The sequence below is a fragment of the Felis catus genome, chromosome B2, assembly GCF_018350175.1.
Source record: "Felis catus isolate Fca126 chromosome B2, F.catus_Fca126_mat1.0, whole genome shotgun sequence".
Taxonomy (NCBI): Eukaryota; Metazoa; Chordata; class Mammalia; order Carnivora; family Felidae; genus Felis; species Felis catus.
Window position 1 is genome coordinate 146,229,329 of NC_058372.1, and position 18,394 is coordinate 146,247,722.

The 18,394-nt window shown below is 44.2% G+C and overlaps 1 protein-coding gene across 1 annotated transcript in view; it reads left to right on the forward strand.

Annotated features, from left to right (window-relative positions):
- PACRG (parkin coregulated) overlaps positions 1–17,842 on the forward strand; it is a 513,250-nt gene extending 495,408 nt beyond the window's left edge. The window contains exon 5 of the mRNA XM_003986697.6: positions 17,356–17,842. Coding sequence (XP_003986746.2) covers positions 17,356–17,516 — 161 coding nt within the window. The 3' untranslated portion in view covers positions 17,517–17,842. The remainder of the gene's footprint in view (positions 1–17,355) is intronic.
- The last annotated feature ends 552 nt before the right edge of the window (positions 17,843–18,394 follow it).

Consider the following 18,394-nt stretch of genomic DNA (forward strand, 5'->3'; position numbering starts at 1 on the left):
ACGTCTGTGCTCGCATTTAATTTTTACTAACCTTGGTGACTCATATTTTGTACATTACTCATTTCATAGAGTAATTCCAAAACAATTGTAAAGACTTGAAGGAATTTAGAATTTTGTGTAGTTTTACTTGCCGTCTGTCTTTTTAGATCTGTAATGACCGGGGTCCTAGTTATGTAGTTTTTTATAGGATTAATCAATGATTTCCGGACAGACTCACTACTGGAATGATGGCTACAGCAGTGAGCAAAGATACTCAGCCCTGCAATGTATTTCATGCGTTTTATTTCACCGTGGTCTTCCAGAGAGGACAGTCATTAGAACTGCCAGTAGCTTCTCAATATGAGAAAAACAACTTTAAATGCTTCGCGCTGATTTCTGTAAACAGTTTGCTTTCTCTTAATTTACAACATTATATCTCATAACAGGCTGTAACTACATAAGAGGAGGTGGGCAAAGTCATATGTCCTGACATGTCAACCCAAATCATGACGTTTACCTGACCTCATTGAATGGCCTGTCAGTCATCAATCTGACCTTGCAGTAGTCCGGTGCAGATCAGAAGTTTAAACTCCTTTATAATGTTTGTTCCTACCTTACAATCTGCTCTCGATATAATATGCAACTTTTTTTTTCTGCTACAAAGCTTTGTTTCATGAGTTAAGTTGAAATAAGCATATGTAAAGACCTTCTTTACCTGATATTCACTAAAGAGGACAGGCAGGTTCATCATCAGACCTCAAAACAAAATTGACACAACTGTGCTTATTTATGCCTAAAAGAGATATTAGCACAGTCACTGAAATGCATCTCCAGCCAGAGGTCAGGGTTAAGGTTATTGGCATGGTGTCATAAGGGCGCTCATGTTGCACCTGTCTGCACTGTCCATCGCCTGAAGATAAATAGTAGACTTCAGTTTCCAAAATAACAGTGATGTTCTGTATGACCTCGTTTGTAAATAGCCCAGTTCGGAGTTAACCCCAAAGTCTCGATTGAAGACACATTGTAAATGAGAATCGGACCAGACAGCTCTCCGGGTCATGCCTGTGACTAGCCTCGTTGGTAACTGAGCTTGGCCCTTCAGAGGGTGGGCAGGTGGCTCGCTGAGTGGATGGAAAATCATAAGGAAAGGTTGTAAAGAAGGCTTTTTAGAAGCCTAATCACTATAAACGTTCCTCCTTCTGGAAGTGATAATCAATTCCTCTAAGTAATTTATTGATTATGCAATTTCCTCCAAAATCCACAGATTTCCTCCACAATCCCTCAGATTCTTTCCATTCCCAGGGTACTACCGCCTGGGGCATCTTTAGAAATAACAGCGGTTTCTTCAGGCCGCCCTGCCACCCTCTAAAGAAACAGTGCCTGTTGAGTCAGCGAAAAAGAAGCGAATCCCAGAATGTCTTGTGCTCTGGAAAATCTAACTGGAGAGATCTTGCCACTTCCTGGCTTCCCAGGATATTATGAGACTTTGTTTCTCTCATAGAAACTACCCAGTAGAGGGGCGTCTGGGTGGCTCTGTCGGTTGAACGTCCAACTTGAGCCCAGGTCATGATCTCGGGGTTTGTGAGTTCAAGTCCTGCGTCGAGAGCTGTGCTGACAGCTCAGAGCCTGGAGCCTGCTTCTCATTCTGTGTCTCCCGGTCTTTCAGCCCCTCCTCTGCTCATGCTCTCTCTCTGTCTCTCAATAATAAATGTTCAAAAAAAATTTTTTTAACAAAATTAAAAAAAATACCCAGTAGATAAATAGGCTAAAGATAACAACAAGTCATTCTCATAGAAAAAAAATTAACCCCACACAGCAAAACAACAACAACAACAAAAATGTTAGCCCTCCTTAGTAATTTAGGAAAATGCTAAGTAAAGTAACCTTCAAGTAACATTTCATTCGTCCTGAATTAGCAAACAGAATTTTAGTTATAGCACCCAGTGCTGTGATAAACAGGTAAACTCATATGTTGCTGGTAACATTATGAATCGGCATAACCTTTCCGAAAATCAATATGGTAATGTATACATAGGTATACATTCGCATCAATAACTACAAAGTGTTCGCCGTCTTTGAAGCAGTAACCTCGCTTCTAAGAACTGGTTTGAGGCAATAACGCAAATAAAGAAAAAGTGTGCACACAAAGACATTTATTACATTATTATCAAAAATTGTGCGAATCGGGAAGACTTAATGTCCCTAACTCCCTAACTAGAGGAAGTCGGCTACGTAATTTACACTCCTTCAACTCCGTGGCTGTTGGGCACAAAAGTTACAATGACACAGAGCGTCTATCGATAGTGAGGAGGGTGGATGTGAGAACTTGGTGGACTCATGCTCTCTGGTGACAGCTTCTTCCAGCCTCAAGGCCTCTCCTCGCGTTTGCTCTTTGGCACAGCGCGTCCCTCCCCGGCTGCTTGTTACAAGCCGGTTTCTTCTCAGCATTCAGGTCTCTACCTAAACTTCATTTTCTCAGGAAACCCTCCTGGTTACCAGCCCGGTGGTCCTAGCGCTCTCTGATCACCTATTTTCCAGTCCCTGCTCCAGCTTCTCACTGTCTGAAATGCTCTTGGCCGTCAGTGGTTTGTGGACGTACCTTCCCCCTCTTCCACCAGAATGCAGACTCACGCGTTTACCAATCTCGTTCACTCCTCCTCATCTGCTAGAAAGTACACAGTGGGTCTTCTTGAAATCACAGAAGTTGGAAGACGTCCTCTGAGTTTATATTAGAACCTGGTTCCTGATGTCCTCTGTGGATTGACTGCCTCATTCCTCTTCTCCCCAGACTGGGGAGTCAGTTTGCACACAGTGCTCGGAGCAGGTGGGAACAGCGTGGGATCACCAGGCAGGCTGCTCTGGGAAGCAAGGGGCCTCCACTCCACCTCCGTGACAGGCAGCCGATCTCTTCCACCGTGGGTGTTGCTGCAGGCCCCCTCCCACAGCCCCAGCCTGTAGACACGTCAGGGGCAGCCAGCCTTACCAGTCCCCCTGGAGTGGAGGCCAGCCTATGAGGAAGCAGGGCAGGCTATGGATTTGGTATCTTTCCAGAGTCCAGGAAGGTTGTCTGGCCTATGGTAGACCCCCTTGACTCCTGAAATCCCCACCACTAAAGCTACTTCTTTAAACATTTTTTAAAATGTTTATTTATTTTTTAGAGAGAGAGAGAGGAACAGAGCATGAGTGGGGAGGGGCAGAGAGAGAAGGAGACACAGAATCCCAAGCAGGTTCCAGGTTCAGAGCTGACAGCACAGAGCCCAATGCGGGGCTCGAACCCACGAACCATGAGATCATGACCTGAGCAGAAGTGAGATGCTTAACTGACTGAGCCACCCAGGCGCCCCTGAAGCTGCTTCTTTTAGCCAAGTGTCTCTGTAAAAATATAAACAGCCCATGGGGCGCCTAGGTGGCTCAGTTGGTTAGGCGTCCCACGTCAGCTCAGATCATGATCTCACAGTTTGTTGGTTCCAGCCCCGCGTCGGGCTCTGTGCTGACAGCTCCAAGCCTGGAGCCTGCTTCGGATTCTGTGTCTCCCTCTGTCTGCCCCTCCCCTGCTCGTGCTCTGTCTCTGTCTCAAAAATAAATAAACGTTAAAAAAAAAATAAACAGCCCAGATACAAGGACCTACCATCGCATGGCAGATCTTCAAGTCCAAGAACATAGGTCTTGTCCATAGAAGCATGTAGAGGGGCAGTGTTCCTTAGTAGACAGTATTTCCAGAAGACTGAAACTAAATGGAATGGTTTACTTTGAGGCTTTGGATGTGGAGGATAATAGTTCCCCCATAGGAGGACCCCAGAGTAAAGGAGGGCAAGAAATCAGTTGAACTCTTCGTCCGGGTCTCCTCCTCAACCTCCTGGAGGTCCTTCCTTGTGCAAGCCTAACGTAGTAGTAACCATCTGGAACACAGTTTGCACATATGTGCCTGTTTGCCAGGACATTTGCCCCAGTTTGATCAGAAGCTCTGAGTCTACTTCACAAAGGTCACTTTTGGGAGCCTGGCCAGGGACAGGAGACATGAAGTCCACCACCATCCCAAGAGACCCAGGGTCAGGCTTTGAAGTGTCTAGAAGAGGAGAGAGGGCTTTTTTGTTTTTTTGCCCAAAATAGCAACCTATGCAGTGAAGGTGGTAGATGGAGAAATTTTAGCTCTAATAAGAAACAGGAGGACAAGTTTCCTAAAGCCCAAGGTCAGTGTGCTGCCTGCAGGGCCAGGACCTGAGCCCAAACATTGCTCCAATTCTTCCTTCGGTTTCACTGTCTCTTCTCCAGCATACTGTTCTCTGTGTGGTCAGTAGTAAGCAAGGACACCTTCCTCTGTCTCTGTCTCTCTCTGTCTCTCTCTCCAGCTACTTGCTTGATATAAAATGGGAATTGTAACACACTGTTGTCAGTATGAATTAAGCGTCAATTAATACCTCAAAACACAAACTAAGGAAATCCACATATGCATTATTATGCAAATATTAACTCCCATAGTAATGCTACATAATTATGACCTAATTGTGTCTTGAGGCACAAGTATCAGGTTTTCATTCAAAGACAAGATCCACTTTTTCCTGTTGGCTTACTAGGACTGCATCTCACACAGTCAGCCAGCAATCCAGGGAACAGGCTAATCACGAACCGTGCTCCTGAAATTAGAAAACTCAGGACTTTGTTGAAGCAAAAGAGAAATAAGTAGAGCCACGAACGCAGAGCGCCATTTGCAATAATGCATCTTTTCCCCCTCACTCAACATGCACCAGCATATTGAAATGTACCTGGAGGACAACAGAGCTTCGGAAACTGCGGAGTGTAACCTTAAGCCATAAACAGTTGGCTTAGAAAGTCTCACAACCACGTGTCTTGATGGAGACACACGCAGGGTCTGAGAAGCCAGTCTAGACTAGGACGACAAACCACACCTGAGTAAGACCACCCGACCCCGGGGCTCTGCATTCATGGCGAGTCCAGGTGACAGTGAGGATGTGCTCTGCGTGACTCGAAGATACAGCAACTCAGGTCTGCTCCTCTTCGGAGACTGTGAATCAACCCATTTTATGAAAGATAAAAACCTGACTCCCTGCTGTTCCATGGGCTGTCCCTCCTGTCCTACCCCAGAAAAGAGTTAAATTATAGACAGTTCACTGTTATCCGGGAGCAGGGAAGCTGACATCCTCGTGGCTGAAACTGAATCCTAGTTCAATAATTGTTGAAATGTATCAATAGCTTGTTAAATCCAGAAGACCTAACATATATCCTCTCATTTTATCCTTGTACCTATCCTTACAGGTAAGTATGACACCTGTTCCAATCAGGGATTCAGTAACAGGCTGAAGGTCCCATGGAGCTGGGATGCAAAGCCATTTGTGTTCAACAAACCTACGTGCATTTCATCGTCTGCTGGCCTCAACCCCATGGGGATTCTGCTGTTTTATTTCTCGCTGCCTTTGTCTACTTACTCCCTCTTAAAATCCTGATTCAGAGGCAAATCAGTTGTGTAGACTAAACTGAAGTATCTCAAATGATAAAAATGTAACTCAGGCAAATAAACATTTCTTTATTCAAAAATACCAAAAATCGGCATATTTCACCTATCAGCATTTCCAACAAGCTTCTGTTTCACTTCTCATGCAACCCCGATTTTGCTGCTATACCAGATTAAATGGCCACATTTTCATTTTTCCCCCAAAATTTAGATACCTTTTTTTTAACTGTGTGTCCAAAACTCCGATTGGACTTTAGCAAAGCCTTGAACCTTTGTAAAAATTTTGTTAGGTAAACTCTAGTATTTTCAGATTGGGTTCTGCAACAACACACTTAGTGGCAAAGTGGATGTCTCTTGCCACATTTACCTCAGCAGCGTAGAGGCTGATAAAAGTTGATAGTCAGAGCTTTGGACAATATTGCAAGGTTATTTTAAACTGAGACAGCCATAAAAGGCTCGAAGGTTTTAACTCTGTCACTTCTACGGCAGTGAAGGCTGTTCAGCCCAGCAGATCGGTCTGATTTGTTCATTTAATATATCATTTTTGCATTAATCGAGCACAATTGATGAGAAAGATTCCTACTCTGTAAAATTTCCAGCTAATGGTTTGGAAATCTACTTGAATTTTGCACCCAATAATTCATTTTAGAATTTTCAAAGAGTAGATAGTTTAGGCAGGCTGAGATAAATCCCAGACAAATGGGGAAACATCTGATCGACGTGTGTTTTCATTGTAAGCACCATTAGTGAGTTTATCTAATTAATTATTTTCTGCAATAGAACAGAGGCCTTTTACTAAAAGGTCTTCCACTTTGCAGACCCATGCCCTTTATAAAGCCTTTCATCTAAAACGATTTAACCAAACTTTGTTATGATGGCGATCACCAGTGTGGCCCTACATAGGCTTGAGATGTGAGTTCGTTACATAGATGAAAGTTCTAACAAAGGTAATTTGGAAAATAAAGCTCCCCGTAATTTACTGCATCTGCTGATAACATTTGTTAGAAATCTGAAATTTCTCTTTTCATTTTTGTGCCTCAATTACAAAAAAAAAAATTAGAGCTGAAAATGGGTTGTATCATTAAAGTTTCTTGCTGATGGAAAACCGTAATAACAGCTGTCATTTAGGTGCATTTATAAAGATTTTCAGTAAAATTACTCCCAATAGGTTTGCCCCACTCCTGAAAGCAGCAATCAACATTTCTTTTCCAATTAAAATCATGTATTTGGTCATCTCTGGAGCCGGTCGAAAATTACCATATGGACATATAAGAAATAGTGTTAAACAAAATTTAGATATTAAATGAAAATGCCATAGGAAGGCAGCATTGTCTTCATCTTGAAACAAATGTTGCTAATAAAGTGAATGGGGTAATCTGATTTTTTATTTTGAAAAAAAAAGTTCTTTCAAATTTAAGGGTGATCCAAGTAAACCTCACTTTAAATCCAAGAAGACTTTGGAAAAGAGATGAACCTATCTGACTATACAGAGCCCCCATGCACTTAACCACATTTAATCAAACTTGTCCAAATTCACAGAAATGCTATTTCCATGGATAGGAACTTACAAGCATGTAAGTAATAAATAAAGAATAAGCATTAGGCAAATAGCACTACATTTAACATATAGTTTATTTAGAACTGAATTTGCTTATATTGTATCTGGCTTCAGTAAACCCACAAAGTAGTAATTTGTTCACTCATTCATTCCTTTTACAAATGTTCAATTTGCATTTGAGGCCAAATGAATGAAATTTATACTACAGTAGTATGATCCTGCCCTTCAAGAGGTGACAAAATGTAGGAAAACTAAGTGAACATAAAACACTTCCCAAGGGTTCCAGAGCAACATGTAAATAAGGAAGGTGGATGGATTGCTGGCTATCACACTAGGAATTCAAAAGAAGGAAAGGTGACTCTGGAGGCAACTTCCCCGAGGAAGTAAGTCCAAAACTAGCCTTGAAGAAAGGTACCATGAGATAGAGGGGAGCATAGTGCTATGGGGAATTTCAAAGACATGAATGAAACTGTGCACGCAGGGGTTAGGAAGAAATCCAGACTGAGTGGAGCAGGAAGTCTTGGTGAGAAAGAGCAAAGTATGAGGAAGAGCAGAGCACAGAGGTCCCAGATGATTGGGAACTTGACTTTGAGGCATCATACAATGTGGAGATGTTGGTGGTGATGGGGAGAGAACGCGATTAGGAAAGTTAACCTGCAGGGTAAAGGAGGAAGAGGAGGACATGAAAATGGAAAGGCAGAATAGACTACTAGCTCCAACCCAGAGGGGCCTGAGCTATTGGCAACAGACCCGCCAGGCACTACACAGAGCAAACTGAAGAAAGCAAAAGGGAGGAATCAAAGATGAAACTCATCTGTGCCCAGACTCGGGGCTTGCGAGACTCATGAAGTCAGCGCTCACCTCTGGGAGGCCATTGGAGGGCTTCCACGAAGGATTAGAGCCCACCGGGGACTATGCAAGAATCCTATGAAACAGTGTCCTGCAGGAACACTAGGAACCCTTGATCCTCATGGGAATGGGAACCTCAGACTTCGATCCATAACATCCTCAACATCTGTAGCTTTGAGTTGTTTTTTTTGTTTGTTTGTAAGGATCTAGAAAGATCTAGAAGCTTCCTACTTTTTACCTTCTCGCCCTCTTCCTACTATCCTGCCGCTTACAGGTTTTCCTAGCACCTTTGGTCTGATGAGAGCAGGTGTCCCTCCACAGACAACAATGACATTCTGGACAGTGGCTCTCAGGCAGCTTTTCTGTCTTGTGCACATTAAAGCCCCACCGTTTCCTATCTTAGTACCTATCTTTGTTAAGCTAAAAGAAATCTGAAGAGGAGCTTTGCTTTTATGAAAAAAGGACAAAATGAAAAAAAAAAATAGCATTCAGAGCACACCCTCAGCAGCCAGAGGGGCGCCACCAGGCTCTTTCCCCGGGAGCTACACTCAGCATCAAGCCGCCCACCAGAGCTTTGAACTGTGTCTGTGAGCATCTGTGCTTTACCTCAGTGTATTTCCAGCATCCGTTAGCAAGATATATCCTAAGGTACCAGAAGAGCCTAAGAGAGATTATTTTTGGGGTCTGGGAACACTCAAAAATTCTCCCATACACATTAAAGGTAAATAGCTCTTCGCTTTCCACCATTTTGGCTTACAAAAGGTTTCTTAGAAATGCTTTCTTTTCAGATAGTGAGGGAAACCAGGAGATCGTAAATGCTCCTAAAGACGGGGGTGTGGAATGTGAAATTAATCCTAGAATTTCTCCCTATTCCTCATGTATTCTGTGGCACAGAAAAAAAAGTCCTTGAAATCAGTCATCCCTGATTTTCGTCTTTCTGCGCATCTCAGTAAAGGATGTCATTATTTCAAGCACTTGTGATGAAGTAAAGATAGCATAATAATCCGTATCATAAAAAGGAAGCTTAGATGAGCAGTTTGCTGCCTTGTGAAACACGAATTGATTGGTTGCACAAGTCAAATACCTCCCCCCACAGATAGTTATTCCCCTGGACCCTCTCTCCCATGGCATTCCTCCTTTATGGACTTGAGCTTCTACAGTTAGAAAGGCAGAGTTTCTGCTACCTTGAACACCGCCTATGTTGACATGGGACGCTTACACCTCTCTTTCTGGATCTTCCTATCATCCTTCTTGCTGCCCTTGGGCAGACACCTGCCATAATTTCTCTTTTTCAGTATCACTTACTTTTTGTGTTATTCTGTTGACTTACTTCACCTTCCTAAGCAGAGTTTGCTCCTCTGTGGAGGGGAGTCAGTAAGTAGCTAGCTCATAGGGCTATTCTTTGTTTTAAGTGACATTATGTTAGTGTTACAGTCATTATTATTATTCCATAGTGAGCTAGACCAGTGAGGAATCAATTTAGGACAGGGCTGGACTTGGAATTCTCCTTTTTAGAAGCAGTCTGGTCATTGAATCAAGTTGGCCAACAAGAAAAGAGATACTTTCACTTCAAAAGCTTGAAGCCAATTTAATTCAATGGCCACTGAATCTGTTGTTATAATTCTGTATGGGGATAAATTGGTCGACCCACCCGTTATTTTCAGTATAACTTCCAGGTTAAAGTAGTCATTGATCAAAGATAAACCTAACCGGCCTTTTTGTACTCTTGACCAAATCACTATCCGTCGACTATATTTAAAAAATCAACCCAAACATTTGGTCTTTATTGTAAGAAGTCAAAATCTATATCAACTTATTGAAATAGCAGGATGGAATAACTTTTTGCAGTGTGTCAACAAATAATTTGAGTTTTTGACAGTGTTTTCCTCCTTCACTAGAATTATATAGCCATTGGTCCTTTCGGGTTTTCTTAGAACTTGATTTGAAAGCTGAATTTGATGCTTATGAAATTTGTGACTTACTTTGGAGAATTATGCATTTGCTTTAGGACCATCTTTTCAGTTGAAATACAGTGCATCTCTTGAAGAACCATCATTTCCAAAAGCGTGTTCCAAAGTTGTATTGTGATCTTACAAAATGTAATGATAGGATGGTAGGAACCAGAGATCACTCAAAGTTCGATCCCTTCGTTGTACGGGGAAGGTAACTGAGATTCAGAGATTTCAGAAGGCATCTAGTAAATTATTGCACATTGAAGCTCCTAAGTTGTTGGAAAACTATAATGCAAGTCATTTGCCTTGATATCCAGTGTTATTTTTACTATACCAGTACATTCTAATGTCATTTAGGGAAATAAATCTAATTGGCAGTTGGGAAATGGAAATTGTTTAGAAATTTTCATTGTCTCTCTGAAGGAAAATTTTAAAATTTAATTGACAATAGGGCCAAGATCCATGATCTCTTCAATTTCACGAGTGATCGGTGCCCCCATTCAGAGGATGAAAACCCTTTCTAGAGCTTTTGAAACTGTGATGGCTTAGTAGCCTCTTGCTTTAGTCACCCAGCTCCTGTGTCAAAAAGAGAGGAAGAGAGAGAGACTTCCAGCTGGGAATCGAGGTCTTGCTTCAAAGCTTTTATCTTCAGAGGAAAGAAATCTTGTGAATTTCATTAATGTCAACAAGATCTGAGAAGATTTGAAGTGTTTAAGCCCTTGGGCATCTCCAGCATGCCAAATGCTATGGTTGTTATAAGTTATTGGTTGCAAAAGCATTGCAACTTTGATTCACACCCCCCATGAATGAAGAGACTTTGGAAATAGCCATTGTACAGTCATACTTAAGGGTATGTTGAAAACCATCACTTTCCAAGAAGATATGAAGTCAGCCAAAGAAACGGTGGCTTAAGCTTGGGTTAAACATGAAACACCCGGAATTCCGAATGGGGTGGCATATGTTATGGTTAGGAAACAAAAGACTAGTCTTCTCAAAGTACCATAGCAAAGCTAGGAACGAAAACAAAAGAAGCATTGGTGTAGAATTCTAAAAGCAGATAACCTCAAAGCATCTCCCCAAAAGGGTCCTTCTCTTAGAATACAAAACTGAATTGAGTATAGGGTTTTTCTTCCCCCTTCACTTTCTTCTCCGTTCTCTCATCTCAAAAATGATCAGACTGGAATTCACAATGGTTTCCACTGTACTTTTCCAAACTTTATGGGAGAAAGCCCTTTTATTCCAAAATAGGCAACTGTTTCTATTAAGTAAATTGGGTCCAAGCTAACCCCAAATAAATGAATATTTCTGGCAAAACAAATATTGACAATTTAAACTAGGTCTTGAAATTGAAATGTTCTTAAAAAACAAAATATATCTTAAAAAGAAAAATTCAACAACACCTTCCAAACTTTTTCATAAATATTATGAGATACCTTTTAATGACATATCTTTTGTTAATGAGAGTTGTCTTTTTAATAAATCTCTTTTGGAAACTGTTAGTTTTATTCTACTAAAGCTGACATCTGCCTAAATATCAGTTAAGTGTGCCCAAGGAATTACTGTTTGGGTCATCACAATCTCCTAATTGCTAAATCCACTAAACCCAAGGAAAAATTTGTTCAGAATCATCCAGCAGAAAATCTGTGATGGTTCAGTATCATCAAGAGACACGTTACAATAATAATATTTGCAGTACGTTCTACCTGCGCATACCTGCCAAGACCTGAACCCAGGTCCCGGAGGCTCACTTTCTCCACGATGATGACGTCGCTGAAACCCAGTCTGAAGCAATGCAGCTTTTGAGCTATGACTGAAGCTGTCACAGGCTACAGGTCCCGACAGGTAAAGCTCCCTACAGTAGGTCTTTAGAGCTCGGGAAATATTTTAGTTCAGCATTGGAGAAGCCAATAAATGCCTTTTCTGATCCAGAAAGAAATGATTTGGCTTCTCCTTTTTGCATTTTTTTTTTAATCTCACTGTTGCTTCAGGGAGATCGTCCAGCCCTGATGGGCAAACACCGTGGGACCAGAGTTCTTGCTGCCCACTCAGCTCACCAGCCATTCCACCTGGGGACATGCTGTGACAAACGTGCTCTCCGCGAGTCGTTCTCCATCAATGGACGCTCTCAGACTGAGAACAGCTTCGGGCCGGACTTGGCCTGGATTCACGTTCAAATACCGTGTCTGCAGAGTGCCCATGCTTGACGACACGTTAGACCCCACACACGAATGGCCAGAGAAGGGCGTAGCCACACCATGATGCGTCAGTAGCAATTTATTTCAAAGCCCTGGTTTTACGGCTGTCGTTTAGCCTTAGGTGCGCTGAGAGCATCGGTCTGCCTGGCTCACTGTCTGGTGTGGCCAACGGCTGCAGCGGATGTTGTGCCGTCAGGTTAATCAGCCTTTTGTCTGAGAAATGTGCTGATTCCTCCAGTTATTTAAAGAGCTGTTGTACACCGAAGGGGTAACGTGAACTGCCGTTGCTGGTGAGCGTGGGGAGTTAACGTCGTAAGTTCGGAGTCTGGACATCATTTGAATCCTGCCTCACCCTTTCCCGATCCGCTCAGGTGGTTTCGCACTGAGTTTCCCAAGCCAGTGCTTCCTTTAAGGGTGTTTGGTTCCTTGGCTTCGAAAAGCACCCACGTGGTGGGCAGTTTCAGGATGACAGGTGGATGGAGGCACCCCTCCCATGGGATCCCGCTCCTCCCTCAGGGGGCGAGGCTGCCGCTTGGGCCAGGAGATGCCCCCAAAGTCACAGAAACGTTTCTCTTGAAATGGTGCCTGCTAATTATCTTAGGTCGTGACCAGAAAGTGCACGTTGATTTCATAAATTATTTCGTCTGTTAGAATCACGTTAGTACTGCCTCAGGTATGTGGAATAAGCATTGCTTTATATTTCTCATGCTTCAAATAGTGCTTTCACTTCCAAATAACTCCTTTGCGTATTACAGTTCGTATAAGAGTAGCTACACATTTAAGACTATTTACCAAAAAAAAACGTTAGAGTCAGAAAAATCCAAAATTGAATTTCACTGTGCTTGGCCCTCCCTGTGGCCATCTGTACGTCCTTTTACTACTCTCCATGTGTCTAAGATAAGAAGTCTGGGGCGCCTGACAGATAAGGGTTCTCTCAGGACACGGGTTCCACTGACCACCCACGCAGTAAGGGACACGCCTGTGGCCTAGAGGCTTCGTGAGGTCAAGGAGCATGAGCCTGAACTTCCTTCCATGGTGGGTGCATGTGATCAAGGCATTCGACAAGAGGGGGATCAGTTAGATGACCCCAGCTGGAGGATAAGCTCTCCCAACGACAAGAGCCCCTTTTTCCTGTATTGGAAGCGGAGATGTGTCTCACGTCCTCTCCCTTTGAGGCGGCCCTTGGTGACCGGGTGTTACGGTAGTGACCTCACGGACACAAGCTGAGCTCCTCACCAGGAGGATGCTGTCGTCCAGATGCAAGGCTGGGATATACACATCCCACTCCTGACCAATACGGCACCTGGAAAGATCAAGCACCCAGGGAAGGACAGTTTAAAGAGGGCTGTATAGAAAGAAAGTGTGCATGTGATGACACATAGCGCCTGCGTCATCGGCAATTGCGGCATTCAGAACCATAAATGCACTTACAATAGTCCCTAACCGGGCACAACTTTCAAGCCCTACCTGCATGCCTCCTGCATGAAAGCATCCCCAAGAAGAGAAACAATACCCTTGTTCGACTCAGCTTGCATAGTATCCCTCTAGAAAAGTGGTGTGGCTGAAACCGCCACTTATAGTCCTATTTGTTTGGTTATAAATAAAACATCTCTCTTCCCTCACCAAAGTATCTTTCCAGCTGCTGGACATAAAACAGATTCCAAGCTTCCTAAATTGAAATGTCATCCTCCTAATCAGAATTGACGATTGTAAATAACCATCTGGGTTTTTGTGTGTGTGTGTGTGTTTTTTTTTTGAGTGCCCTAGTCTCACAAGCGTACTTTCTGGCGGCATCATGTGTATTTAAAGTGGTGAGCTCCAGGTCAGATTCTCAAAGAAAGTGGCAATACAGCTGTTTTCAAAAGGAGACCACATTGCTCACCTGCTTCTCAGCATGGTTTGACACTAACCCATGCCCTGTCATCCTTGCAGCATGCAAAATAAGGAATGTGTTCCTTCTGGGGCTTTTTCCTGCCCCAGTGATATACATTCTGCAACCACTAAACATGCCCAGTCCAAGTCACTTTCTGAGTAAGCAACTTCCATTGTGTTCTGTTCCCTTTATCACTTGGGCTTCTACACTGCTGAGAAACAAAAAAGCTACATAGTTTTACTTACTCCTACAGTTAAATATTTTTTAAAAAAGCAAGAATAGGTTATTATTGAAATGAAGTGTGGTTGTCAACTGTAGCCTTCTGGAAGTCAGTGGGAAAAACAGGGTGTGTTAAGCTTTCCTTTGTGTGCAGACTTTCCAAACCCCCCTCTGCCTCCAGCGGGAAAATATGTCTGTCCCGTGATCTATTCAGTTCTTGACCTTTGGACTAATATGCCAACAAAAGGCACCATTTATTAGTGATTAATTTACGTATTTCTGCCATATGAAACTGGATCAAGGCTGTCACTGCTCAGCGCCATCACCAGTTATCGTTGCCCTGTGCCCTCCAGGGGTTTGTGCTGTGGGCTCGTCTGTTCTATGCAAGTGTGGGCCATGCCACCTTCTCCCTAAGTGCACCTCTTCCAGGACCGGGAGTGCCTATCAGGAAGAGGCACACACATTCTCCCCCATTCCGGATGGAATCCTGGGAAGCTGAAGTTGTTCCTGAAAGATGCATTCTCTGATATCGATCTCCCTTGTTACCCGTTATCTGTCTCTGTCCCTCCCCTCCTGCCCCTTCTTCTGACTCCCTTGTCCTGTCTTCTTTTGGAGTTTGTTCCTTAAGATCTATTCTTCACACCTGTAACAGATATCAACGACCTCCCCGTTCCCCCGCCCCCCATAACACACAAACACACGCACAAGCTTCCTTCTTCTCTTTTAATTCAACCAAAAGATCTTCTCCTCTTGGAAAGTTCCCCCAAGTGGATTGATAACCACGCTGTCCTCTCTAGTGGGCAAGCCTGACTGCAACTCTCTCTTCTCCCTTCACCATGTAAATCTAAAGAAAAAAAAAAAAAGACCATTTAGTTTAAGTGTGCGTTTGTCTACATTTTTGTTTCTAAAAAGTTTATCTTTCGGGCGCCTGGGTGGCTCAGTCAGTTGAGTGTCCAGCTTCGGCTCAGGTCATGATCTCACGGTCCGTGGGTTCGAACCCCGCGTCGGGCTCTGTGCTGACAGCTTGGAGCCTGGAGCCTGCTTCAGATTCTGTGTCTCCCTCTCTCTCTGCCCCTCCCCCGCTCATGCTCTGTGTCTCTCTCTGTCAAAAATAAATAAACATTAAAAAAAATTTTTTTTAAGTTTATCTTTCGCTTAAAAGAAATAGGGTAAAAATATTTTTTCAAACATCTAATCTCTTATTTGTTCCACAATAACTCTTTGCTATTTGGTTATTTTGGATGATCAACTACCCTGTGCCTCAAACTTTAGCTTAAATCGAGCTTACTGTGTGATCATAGAAATGCTTCCATCATGAGCAAGAAAACCCCACATAATTATAATGGCTTGGTGTTGTAAGGTCATTTGCTAAGAAAAATTGATATACACTATAGCTGTGTGACCGTAATCTCTCTCTCTCTCTCTCTGAAAATTACTAATATTTCTGCCTGCCTTCACCCTCACTAAAAGAAACTCATCAGGAGAGCAATTCATTTTCCCTATGTTATCGAAGACAGTGATATTTCTCTAATAAGTTTCTGGAAAAATCAAGCAAAAGAACTGCTTATCTCTGCTACGTGGGATTGTGACTGTTACTTTTCATCCTGACCTGAACCACTACTCAGTCTTTTCTTAAATGTCCAGAGTATCTGGGGAAGAAGTTTGAAATACCATTTTCCCCTCTATGATTTTCACATTCGAGCAAGATCAACATTTTGGAGCCATACTTGAAATGCGGATAGAATAAGGACTTTCATCTGGTGTAGTGCACATTTTCAGGTTGCAGCCCCCGCCCCCTGCCCCATGTGGCCACCGCCTGAGCTCACAGCCCGTTCGCCGCACCTCACTTCAGCAGAGGTGAAACGGGGTCGTGTCAGCAACTGGGCAGAGCCATGGTACCACCGTGCTTACTGGGAGAGCAAATGTGGTTGAGGCCCTTGGAAATCTGTGAGCAGAGTACAAACCGAATGCGTGTCAAGACGGCTGTTAGGGGGCTGCTGGGTGGCTCAGCCGGTTGAGCGTCCGACTCTTGATTTTGGCTCAGGCCACGATCTCACGGTCCGTGGGTTCAAGTCCCGCATCGGGCTCTCTGCTGACAGTGGGGAGCCTGCTTGGGATTCTCTCTCCTCTCTCTCTCTGCCCCACCCCCACTTGCTCGCTCTCTCTCTCTCTCTCTGTCTAAAATAAATAAACTTAAAAAAGAAAAGATGCTCCTGGGGAGAACCTCATGGAGTTTCTATACTCTGCCTTGAAGCCAAGGGTCTCCATTTTAGTCAGACTCCCGCACATCTGGGTCATTCCTGCAGCCAGGTTGCACACGATCACATACTTCTCCTCCAAATGCTTTGAGATGGGGTTTGCGGACCCAGGTTCCCGAGGCTGCCGAAGGCCAGTGCTGGCACTTCCTTCCCTCGCCGAGCCAGAGAGGCAGCTGCGGGGGTCACTTCAAGCCTTGGCCTTGGCCGTGTCCTCCAGGCACCAGGTCCTCCACCTGGACAGTGACACGCAGTCCCTGGGAAACGGTAACTAATAGCCGTTGTACAAATGTTGGGCAAAAATCAAGAGCAGACAGTGCTCAACAGCAGCAAAGACAAGGGTCGAGCTAAGCCTCTCCTGCCAGAGCACATCCACTTAACCCGCAGCGGGCCAGCCCCTCACCTGACCACAGACAGTTCACTCTAGTTTTTGTTTTCAATGTTTTTAATTTTTGAGACAGACACAGAGTGTGAGTGGGGCAGCGGCAGAGAGAGAGAGAGAGGGAGACACAGAATCCAAAGCAGGCTCCAGGCTCCGAGCTGTCAGCGCAGACCCTGATGCGGGGCTTGAACCCACAAATGGTGAGATCGTGACTGGAGCCGAAGTGGGATGCTTAACCGACGGAGCCACCCAGGCACCCCCAGACTGTTCCCTTGAAATATGCCATGTTGTGGCTTTGAAGAACTCACTGTCCGAGAGAACACTCTGGAAGAGTCAGCTTTGAGATTTGTGATCTGTAGTGTAATGGTGATTACACCACTTTTGTTGATTCTGTTACTCCTTTAGTTTCAATGGCTTTTCATCAGCTGCGATCCAGGACCTCGTATTTTTATAGATTTGTCACTCACTACCCCTAAAACTCTACAAAATCACATTTAAAAAAAATATGTTAAATGCTTGCATCTCCTAACAAGCATGCAGAGAAAATGCCTAGAGCGACGTGTAGGGTTTTTGGGGGGGAAACTGCAGAATAACGGGCCTCTTTGTGTGTTTGCATGAACCAGTTAACTCGGGAGACGGCATCGACTACAGCCAGCAGAAGAGGGAGAACATCGGTGACCTGATCCAGGAGACGCTGGAGGTCCTGGAGCGCTACGGAGGAGAAGACGCCTTCATCAACATCAAGTACATGGTCCCCACCTACGAGTCGTGCTTGCTGAACTAGAGGCAGGAACAGCTGGGATGGGGGAGGGCCTGCCTTAGTGCCCAGATCATCTGTCTCTGCTGCTTTTAGCATCTCATTACTTGTGACTTCTACAGCTTTCTTTTCTACAGCTGCTAAAATAGTGGCTCATGGGCCGTTGGACCATTAGCCCCATTGAGAGCAAAGTTTTCCAATACATAAATAGTGCCTGTTTCTTAGATTACAATAGCGTACTGTGCTTATTTGTTCTAAGAGAAGAATTGCTTCTTTATACAACTCGGACAGAAGCAGGAGTCCGAGTCAAACCTTCAGTTGTATAGACAATAAAACTATAATTTTCATGCGCAGTTCAGCGATAGCTGTTATGTGTCTGCTTGCCCTGAGGCTGATGTCAGAGGTTGGAAGGGGAGGACTGATGCCGCCCGCCTAATAGGTGTTTGTCGTGGCCGAGCAGCACCTCTCCGGCAGCTGTGCGGAACAATGTTCTCCGACATTCAATAAAACCATCGAGTCTGTTTCAATTGTGCAAGGACAGTCTTGCGGGCCTGTTATGAACCTCAGCGACAAACGTAGTTAACGCTTCGAGCCCCGTGGTTGTCTGGGCTTTGCGGGGCTTTCCGGTGTGTGCTGGGGTGAGGCTGGGGGTGCGGCTGGGGTGGGGGTGAGGAGGGCGGCGGGCAGGGTGACGCATGAAAGGCAGCGGCAAACATGGTCAAACATGCTCCTGTGAATCCTTGTCCCCCCTACGCGATGACACATCTCAGGACCTGGTGGTTCACTGACAAGATGTCACCCAGCCGCTTGTCCGGGGCTTTGGTCATTTCTGAAGATGACTTGTACGCATCTGAATGATTCCTTGGCAATTTCTCCTTTCCTCCGCCTCCTCTCGCCAGGTGGAT